This window comes from Gymnoscopelus braueri, assembly GCF_963280865.1.
Source record: "Gymnoscopelus braueri genome assembly, chromosome: 23".
Lineage (NCBI taxonomy): Eukaryota > Metazoa > Chordata > Actinopteri > Myctophiformes > Myctophidae > Gymnoscopelus > Gymnoscopelus braueri.
In genome coordinates this window covers 5188936-5199452 of record NC_137625.1, presented here as the reverse complement: position 1 = coordinate 5199452, position 10517 = coordinate 5188936, and the positions used below count along the sequence as shown (strand labels likewise).

The window sequence follows — 10517 nt, the reverse complement described above, 5'->3', positions numbered from 1 at the left end:
AACCACTTTAGCCCTATTTTATACCTAGGCTATTTGAAAATAGCAGATCTACAAGCTCACAACGCATCGCATCGCGACGCGTTGTGAGCTTGTAGATCTGCTATTTTCAAATATTTAGTACTTTTACTTTTGGTACTTAAAGTACATTTTGATGCCAATACTTTTGTACTTTTACTCAAGTAAATTTTGTATTCTGGACTTTTACTTGTAACAGAGTATTTTTATATTGCAGTATTGGTACTTTTACTTAAGTAGAGAATTTTAGTACTTTTTCCACCACTGGACATACAACGAGCCACGCTATGGATGGAGTAAAAAAAAGGAAGAAAAATGCTGTGTGCGTGTGTGTGTGTGTGTGTGTGCGTGTGTACTGTGTGTGTGAGTGAGTGAGTGAGTGGAGGAGGGGAGGGTTGGTATTTGGTTCCTCTCCCAGCCAGCGGAAAGGAAAGGAAAGGAAAGGAGAGACAGACGTATCGCTGCTCCTCTGCTCTGCTCCTCTTGCAGGACAATGTGAATGTACTGTGGAGAGAGAGCGTGAGGAGAAGAAGATCCCGAAGAAGAACAATAAGAAAGAAACCGAATGGATCACACTAGTAGATCCAGTTGATTATTTTTACAGCGAGGAAAGGATTCCCAATCCACCACGATGGATCATCGGAGAACAATCTGATCCGCACGGGACACACACACACACAACAATCAACACCATTTGTTGGAGTGGAGGGGGGGTGGGAAGGAACATATTTTACTACTTTATTCTTGCAAAGGAAGGAAAGGAATACACGGGTAAGGATAGCAGAGAGCGGGGCTTTGACAACAACAATGTGGATTTTGCGCTGAGGAGGAGGAGGAGGAGGAGGAGGAGGAGGGAGGAGAAGCAGCGGCTTGCAGGCTAGGAGCAGGGCCGAGGAGGAGACGCTTAGGACGGATAGAGAGAAGATGGGCGCCGCGGTGCTGCTGCTGCTGCTGCTCCGGAGCCTCCTGGTGCTGCTGAGCTGTTTCTGTTTGCTCTGTAGAGGTGAGTTGGGTTCGTGTTGGAATATATATGAGCTTTGTTTTCTTTGTTTGTTTGCGTTTTGGGGGGGTTTATTATAAAGTTTTGTTAACAATGTTCCCCCAGATGTGTGTGTGTGTGTGTGTGTGTGTGTGTGTGTGTGTGTGTGTGTGTGTGTTGGACGTGCACACTGTGTGGTGAATCAGTGTAAGACACACACACACACACACACACACACACACACACACACACACACACACACAGGGCCCAACAAGCCCCGGTTGGTTCACTTTGGCTGCTGCTTATCGATGCTGCTGCTGCTAACACGCTAGCCACCAGTTTATAACACACACACACACACACACACACACACACACACACACACACACACACACACACACACACACACACACAGAGCAGTAAAGGCTGCTAAGTAGGATCAATGTGACATGGATACGACAGTGACGTCACAAACAAATCGGAAGTGTGTGTGTACACTACTATATTTTTAATAGCTGGAATCTAGAGCTGCAATACCAACCCTTGGCAGTGGTGGAAAAAGTACTCAAATTCTCTACTTAAGTAAAAGTACCAATACTGCAATATAAAAATACTCTGTTACAAGTAAAAGTCCAGAATTCAAAATGTACTTGAATAAAAGTACAAAAGTATTGGCATCAAAATGTACTTAAAGTACCAAAAGTAAAAGTACTAAATATTTGAAAATAGCAGATCTACAAGCTCACAACGCGTCGCATTGTCGATCGGCTATTTTCAAATAGCCTAGGTATAAAATAGGGCTAAAGTGGTTCATGTGTGTTTCATAATATCATCATTTATATCTGAAAAGTAACTAGTAACTAAAGTTTTCAAATAATTGTAGTGGAGTAAAAGTACAATATTTGCCTCTGAGATGTAGTGGAGTAGAAGTAAAAGTATTGGAAATTGGAAATACTCAAGTAAAGTACAAATACCTCAAAATTGTACTTAAGTACAGTACTTAAGTAAATGTACTTAGTTACTTTCCACCACTGAATACCAACCCTTGACAGCCCGTACATCCAGACAGAAAAGTCCTCCTATCTGATTGTATTAAACGACGTTAAACTCACCTCAATATTGCAGCTGTATGGAAAAGCTTGAATTATCCTCTTTGTATCTGCAAAGTTTTTGTTTAATAAAAAGCCACCGTAGACATGTTATTAACTACTTTCGCTATTTAGACAGATATTGGTATCTAATATTCTAGATTCCAGATATTAAAAATAGGATCTAATGAGTTGCTTGCGGCTACACTACTGCAGGTGGTTTGCAAACCTCTTCATGTCAAGGAAGGAGGGACCCCTAAATTAACACGTAGGCCCATTTGGCCGAGGACCCCCATCTGGAAATATTTTGTACCACTGCCAGCCAGAGACCCTCCAGAAGAGAACAATTGTGTTAAAACAAAGGTCTATATAATATCAAAATGTTCACATTTTTTCAAGCATCTTTCTAAAGATGTTAAAAGGTAGCTTGAAGATCTGCTATTTATGAATTGGTAAAACTTCACAAAATGTAACCAAATGGGTCCATTTGGTTATATTTGTCTACTAAACAGCTACGAATGGATAAATAAATGATAGTTTCAGGGGGGATTGATTGGTGTGTCACACAACAAGTATGTTTTGATTTGAAGAAGATAGAAAAGTGATGGCTCTTCCGCTAGACGGACGCTTAGTTGTGACGTCTCTGGTGCATCCTTTAATCTTTATCCCAGAGCAGAGTCCCATTAAATCACAGCTAGCTAGCAGCGCCAGCTAGCATACCACTGACTACATGTAATAGCGCTAAATAATTGTATTGTTCCACGTTTTACACAGTCATAATAACAAAGAGTTCAAATCTGGGGCATTTGCTAGCTTTAGTTGACTTAACAAATGTGTGAAAACATGTCTTATAATAACGTTGTGAGGGATTGTAATCCAGCAAGGCACAACAACGTTTAGTTGGGAGAGACAAACAAGCCATTGCCTTGATCTGAAAAAAGACCCTGTTGGCCACTCAAGTCAGTCTCTAGTTATTATGATTGTGTTAGATTTGATTTTGGTAAAAGAAACCCAAGTTTCAACACACTATAACTTCAACCCTGGATGTACACATCAAGTGTAATAAAAACACACTTTTCCAGTGTACTTTTCCTGGTACTTGGACCTTTTAAAAATAAGGTTATTTAACTGATGTGACTTAATATGTCCATTTACATACTTATTTAAACACACAATATTGGCCAGATGAGTAATGTAGTTACAAATCCAACCAGTGTGGTGCTACAAAGGGCACATCAGGCTAAAATCAGGGGGCATTTCATGATAATAATCTGGGAAGTAGTTATTATTATAAAGTCTTTCATGTGGGCCTTATAGCCCAACATATATGCCTTTGTTACCACAGCTAATTGTGTATATAAGTTATCTCAAGCATGTATACGCGTTTTCAGCTTCTTGCCCCCAGACCTCACCATGTGTGTTCGCTTTCAGATTCTGCCAAATTCATGTTTTTAATGGAGAGATATATATTGGGGCACCCTTTTGTTCAATTCCGCTGGCTTTGAACTAATTAGTCAGTCAGCCCATGCAAGAAGAAGCATCATTAAAAGCAGTGGTTCTCTAAAAGTGAGGCCCAGGGATCTTCTGGGTTATTTATTTGAAGGGGTTCTAAATGTTACCGTCTATTTGGTTCCATTCATACACTGTCACAGTTATGGGGGGGGCGGGGGGGGGGGTCCTTGAAATTAACAAGTTTGAGGACTACTGAATTTAAGTGAAACAGGTGAGAAGTCTGTTGAACAATCGTGCCCTTCGACTACTTTACCGGTTCACGTTTACGACCTGGAGATGATGATGGTGTGTCTACTCACTGGATGTGTTTTTGGAAGCCAATTCACTCTTTATAAGTTATGACACGAAGACTGTGGTTATTTAGGATGCAGCAGTGTGATATCAATCATTTGTTTGCGAGGAGAGCGCGAGAGGTAAAGCTGCCAGTCCACTGGCTCCATCTGGCAGCCATATTGGGGCCACAAGGGGGAAAGCAGTGAAGTGGTCCAACTTTGATTCAGTTTTCTTAGAACATGACTGACGTGCGTGTTGGATCAGTCTTCTAAGAAATATTGAAAAGGAAGTTGTCTTTTTTCTTTCTCTCTCATTGGTTTACGTTCAAAGACATTGTGTTTTTTTATATTCTGGACCCCATTTCATGGAACAAGTACGTTATTTCACATTGTCCAGTGCCATGGAATCGTTTATTGCAGACATCCAGTATTATTTGTACTTAATAATGTGTAACTATTAGCACGCTAGGTAATGGGGCTAGTTCCAATTCTAACAGCATTGTGTTATTTCTGCTTCATAGTGGCCTAGTAGGCTCTTTATTGTCAGAATCTTGTAATATTATGTGTTAAATTACACAAATCACCAGGACGATCAGTTATTCTATGGCCATTAGAGCAAATGAACCACTTAAACCCCTAGACTAGACTTAGGGAATTGGACTTGATTTTGCTCTGTCTGTACTTGGACTGCTTTTTTCTGTCTACACCGAATCTCTTGGCCAAAAATAGCTGATCTAACAGAGCTTGTAGATCTGCAATTTTTGGCTAATGTTCCGCCCAGAATATAACGATGTACCCTGCATGTTCAAATCACGTATGCTTTACATGAAAATGCCAATTTAACATTGAGGTGCCCCCAATGTTTAGGTGCCCACTCGGTATCCAATGTGGCAGCAATATTCTAATCACCTGTCTGTAACACACACACACACACACACACACACACACACACACACACACACACACACACACACACACACACACACACACACACACACACACATGCCTATTGAAAGTGTGGCAATTCCTCTGAAATTAGCCTGCTTTATGTTGGTTAATGTTAAGAGTCAGACCAGAGACCGCTAAAACAAACCTCCCAGAAAAAGCATATTTGCTGCTATTTCTGTCTCTCCAGAGTCGAGTAAAGGGTTCTGACATTCTGCACAAACTGCAAATATTTGGGGAAGGAAATGACCCCTGGGTGAAAATAAAACACGTATCCTGTGAGAGTGAAGAGGCTGATTGTTGATGCTGATAGAGATCTGTTGGCATGTGGTGTTAGAAGTGTCCCACCGGGGCCTGGCACTGTGCCAAAGACCTGGCTAGAGTGTCTGCCGGTGGACTGGATAAAATGTACTAGTCACACAGTGGTTCTCAAAGTGGGGTCCAGGGACCCACAGGGTTCCTTAACTGTGTTTCCAGGGCACAATTAGTTAATATTAGCATAAAAATCAGTTTAACCACTTAAACGCTGGATACATCGGGTATTTGAAAATAGCCGATATAGACGGCTCTGCTATTTTCAAAAACATCTTGGAAAAACATTGAACACAAAGGGGGTCAGGGGGTCCCTGGCACAAAATGTTTTCAGGTGGGGGGGGGGGGGGGGCAGATACACATTCATTTGGGGGCCTTGACATGAAAATGTTTTAGAACCACTGCACTGGTCACAGCCAGACTGACCAACATTCGGCAGGTAACAGGCGTCCGTTTCCCACCCTCTCTGTAATCTCACAGAACATGATCACTGACCATTTATTCTTCAACGCTCCGTGCTTTTGACAACTTAAATCCAGTGGATTGTTTTCCCCAGGTAGTGCTACACCAAAAATGAAGCCAACACGTACCATATTATTATCACACTAGTTTACGTTGATACATGAAAATGCTTTTATTTGCATTTAGGCCCTGCGCTGGTAGTAATTCATTTGTTAAAGACAAACTATATTATTATTATTTTTGCAATCTACATAGGCATTTTGGTATGAAAACCTGCGTTCTTAATCCTGTATCATACAAACCAAACTCTGCGAGTTGTGGTGGTTTTCATGCCTCGATAAGCTCGGTTTATACTTCGACGCACAACAGTATCGAGCGTCAAATATCGCCGATCTACAAGCCCCACAACGTGTTGCAGATGCAACGCTTGTGGGCTTGCAGATCGGCGATACCGTCGTGCGTCGAAGAGTAACTCAGCGTAGACATAACACAGGCATAGAAAGTGAAGCTTGCAGGGAAAATATGGTGGAATGAGCAGCAGCAATCGGTGCAGTTCTACCGTATGTGTATGTATATCTTAGGCCTGTCCCCGACTAAGGATTTGTTTAGTCGAATCTAATTGCCAATAGTCGACTGGCAGTCAACTAAACCCCCCCCCCCCCTTTTTTTTTCCTTTTTTTTTTTGGGCCAAAATACATTTTATTTCAAAGGGCCAAGTCTACACAGTTTGTTTTGTGTCTCCAGCAGAGTTTCTAGTGTCTCTATCTCTCTCTGGAAGAGGTTGCACATGAACTCTGCAGCCGCACTGAGGCGCTCCAACACAAACAATACCAATACAAAGACGAGGAATAAGAAGAATAAAGTGGAAGTTACGTGTGGTTGCAGGTGTAGACTTGGCCAAAAAACAATTAAAAACATTTTTGGCCCTTAAAAAAATAATAAAAAAACGCAGTCGACTCGGACCCCCCGCAACTAACCAGTTGACTAGTCGACTTAGTCGAGGTCAGGCCTAGTATATCTATATGCTGGTCACTGGAAACCTGCGCCCACGGCGGCCGGGATCACTTGCATTGAAGAGTGAACTGCACATGTGCAAAAATGTATATGGCGAGTCAATGGTAAAGATTTGTGTGCCACTGCGCCCAGAGAAGTGCGTTTAGACAACGTAGAGCGGTCTTATCTTCATTTAATGGCAGATTATACATAATACTCACTAGTCATTAACTATATAATGTTTACCTTGTTGGTTTGATAAATTTAGAATAGATAGAGAATATATTTTAAAGTAATATTTATATTTATTCAAGGAAAATAAAAGTTTTGGAGAGGTGGTGTTGCGCACCAGCGCCCTCTATTGACGGGCCGCCACTGCTTAAAGGAAGAGTTCACCCAAAAAAAGATTTTCTATCAGTTACGCACGCACCCCATGAAGCCTTGAATTCATGGAGATTTTTTTGTCGCATTCCTAAGCCAATAATTTCTTAACCGGGTCATCGGTCAATAGGAGACTCAGTAGGAGACTCTTTGAGTCTCCGCCGGTCATCAAATTATTGGCTTAGGAATGCGACAAAAAAAAAAATAAGATCAATTCAAGGCTTCATGGGGTGCGTATTCTGCGTAATTGATGGAAAAAAAAACTACTCCTTTAAATCCTATACTGCACTGACCAGGGTCTATCCCTGGCCCCCTCATTTCTTCCCTCTCCACCAAATCTCTCCACCAAATGTTTGCCTATTATGACAACTCGACTCAACTCAAACTTTATTTATAATTGTAATATTTACAATGACCAGTGGTCAACCAAAGTGCTGTACAAAGTCAGATTAAAAACAAGCATACAGAAAAACAAATAACACAATTTAACAACAAGAATAACAAAAATAATAAAGACGGCATTACACAATTAAGCCAATTCGTAAGCCAAAACGTAAGCCAAATGATACGATCAGACTTGAGTTAAAAGCCAGGGAGAAGAAATGAGTGAAGTGAAGATTTGAAGACCGCTAAGGAGCGAGCAGACTTAACCCATTGATACCTAGAACGCATCTGTGTCACTTTGGATTTCTTTGGCTATTCAAAAATAGCAGATATACAAGCTCATAGCGCGGCACCGAGTGCCGCGCTATGAACTTGTAGATCTGCTATTTTTGAAAAATCGTGAAAAGAAAAATGTTTAGATTTTTTTCCAAAAACTGTTAGGATTTAGATTTTTTTTAAAAGAATCGCCTCAGGTCTTAATGGGTTAATATGCAGGGGCAAACTGTTCCAGAGGCTGGGACCGGCCACTGCAAAGGCTCGGTCACCTCTGGACTTGTAACTAGTTGTGCGCTCAATCAGGAGCAGTGGTGGAAAGTAACTAAGTACATTTACTTAAGTAATGTACTTAAGTACAATTTTGAGGTATTTGTACTGTACTTGAGTATTTCCAATACTTTTACTTCTACTCCACTACATCTCAGAGGCAAATATTGTACTTTTACGCCACTACGTTTACTTGAAAACTTTAGTTACTAGTTACTTTTCAGATATAAATTATGATATTATGAAACATACATTAACCACTTTAGCCCTATTTTATACATAGGCTATTTGAAAATAGCCTGCGACGCGTTGTGAGCTTGTAGATCTGCTATTTTCAAATATTTTACTACTTTTACTTTTGGTACTTTAAGTACGTTTTGATACCAATACTTTTGTACTTTTACTCAAGTAAATTTCGAATTCCGGACTTTTACTTGTAACGGAGTACTTCTACATTGCAGTATCGATACTTTTACTTAAGTAAAACATTTGAGTACTTTTTCCACCACTGATCAGGAGCAACTGGTCAGCTGACCTCAAGGCCCTGGCTGGGGTGTATGGCTCTATAAGTTCAGATAGATACTCGGGGGGCCAGCACATTTTGAGCTTTAAAAACAAATAAATAATAATAATAGGGACAGAATAGGGATGAAAAGACCATTTGATGTTCTGTGAAGTGAATCTTAAAATACATTGGTTGGTGTAGGCATCGGCTTCCCTGATTGGCCAACCCGACCCATCGGCTTCACGGATTGGCAGAGCTTTTCGTCAATATAAGTGGTAGTGTCCACAATGGAACTCCATTCACATAATCTGCTAATGTACGTCATCAGCACGATTTGAGCAGTTTCTGACCACATCAGGGATCGCTGTATCTTCTCCACTCTCCGTATTCAATCGGTCGTATGGTAGTTGGTACTGCACTGGTTAGTCTCGAGAACGGGTATTGCATAAACGGGTGGGGCATGCATTCCCAACTTTCATCGTTCCTGACTTGCATCGTTCCCGACTTTTGAATAGATCAGCACCGGTCTAGTTCTATTATGTTCCGCATCAGAACAATGATGAAGATTAACCCCCAAAAAACTCAAAACATTTCAAGAATAGAGCGTCGCAGTTCCCGCCCACTTCCTGTTTTTTTTGGTGCCGGAAGAAAAAACTCAATGCATTTTTCCATTGACATTTCCAAAAATATTTATATCTATTAATTTAAGCCTCGAATCAAGCCATCACGAGATGACATGAATCATGACCATAAAACGTTTTTTTCTGTGATTTTATTTTTATTTTATATTTAATTATATGATATACTATATTTAATAAATACCCTTTGTTTTGCCGTTTTCAACAAAAAAAAAATCACATAATCAAACGTTTATGGTCATGATTCATGTCATGTCATGATGGCTTGATTCGAGGCTTAAATTAATAGATATAAATATTTTTGGAAATGTCAATGGAAAAATGCATTGAGTTTTTTCTTCCGGCACCAAAAAAAACAGGAAGTGGGCGGGAACTGCGACGCTCTATACCAGAGCTTCAAGCTCACAACACATTGTGACGGGCCGCCTCTTGAGCTTGTAGTTGTAGATGGGCTATTTTCGAAAATTTGAATTTTGTTTGTGGTTTAGGCGTTTGAGAATCTGAACAAACCGAGCCATGATTTTACAACATGTCATTTGTTCCCCCTCCCTCTTCCAGGAGTGCCTCTCCTCCTGTACGCAAACCGACGGGACCTGCGGCTGGTGGACGCGGCGCACGGCAAGGCCAACGCCACGGTGGTGGTGGGCGGCCTGGAGGACGCGGCGGCCGTGGACTACGTGTACGCCCGGGGCTTCATCTACTGGAGCGACGTGAGCGAGGAGGCCATCAAGCGCACCGTGTTCAACCAGTCGGGGGCCAGCGGCGTCCAGACGGTGGTGGTGTCGGGCCTCGCCTCCCCCGACGGACTGGCCTGCGACTGGCTGGGCAGCAAGCTCTACTGGACCGACTCGGAGACCAACCGGATCGAGGTGGCGGAGCTCGACGGGTCGCTGCGAAAGGTTCTATTTTGGCAGGATCTGGATCAGCCGAGGGCGATAGCCTTGGATCCAGGAAGAGGGTGAGTAGTGTCTTCTCTGGGCTTTTGTTTGGCTACTGAAAGCCTGGGCAGGCGGAAAGGAGGGGCGTGTATTCCTGACTGCCTTTTGTGAGGCTCACCTTTGTTTGCGGCGCTACCGTGGCCTGGATTGGGTTGCAAGGTTCCTGAGCCCGAGAGCCATTCCTAAAAGCAGGGCAGGCCGGTGTCCACTGAATTCCCCCTGTAGAAAACGAACAAGAGCGTCAGTGTTTGTGTGTGTGTGTGTGTGTGTGTGCGTGTGTGTGTGTGTCTTCGCCATTTTCTGAGGAAGGGGAGCGGCGAGGGCTCTTAGTCCTGGCAGCTGAGGAATGTCTTATATCACCTACAGATAGAGGGGCATCTGCCTCTCCCAGAGAGAGAGAGAGAGAGAGAGAGAGAGAGAGAGAGAGAGGGTAAACAAACCCAGGTCACAGCCGCCACTCTCTCTCTGGGCTCTAGCAGCAGCAGCATGCCTCTCTAATTACCTCAGCCCATTCACTTTGACAATCTGCACTGGGACACCACCGTCTGTC

At 42.3% G+C, this 10517-nt stretch overlaps 1 protein-coding gene across 1 annotated transcript in view; it reads left to right on the top strand.

Moving 5' to 3' along the window:
• Positions 1 to 457: 457 nt before the first annotated feature.
• lrp6 (low density lipoprotein receptor-related protein 6) overlaps positions 458 to 10517 on the top strand; it is a 105296-nt gene continuing 95236 nt past the window's right edge. Inside the window, exons 1-2 of the mRNA XM_080421294.1 lie at positions 458 to 1018; positions 9588 to 9987. Coding sequence (XP_080277420.1) covers positions 940 to 1018; positions 9588 to 9987 — 479 coding nt within the window. The 5' untranslated portion in view covers positions 458 to 939. The remainder of the gene's footprint in view (positions 1019 to 9587; positions 9988 to 10517) is intronic.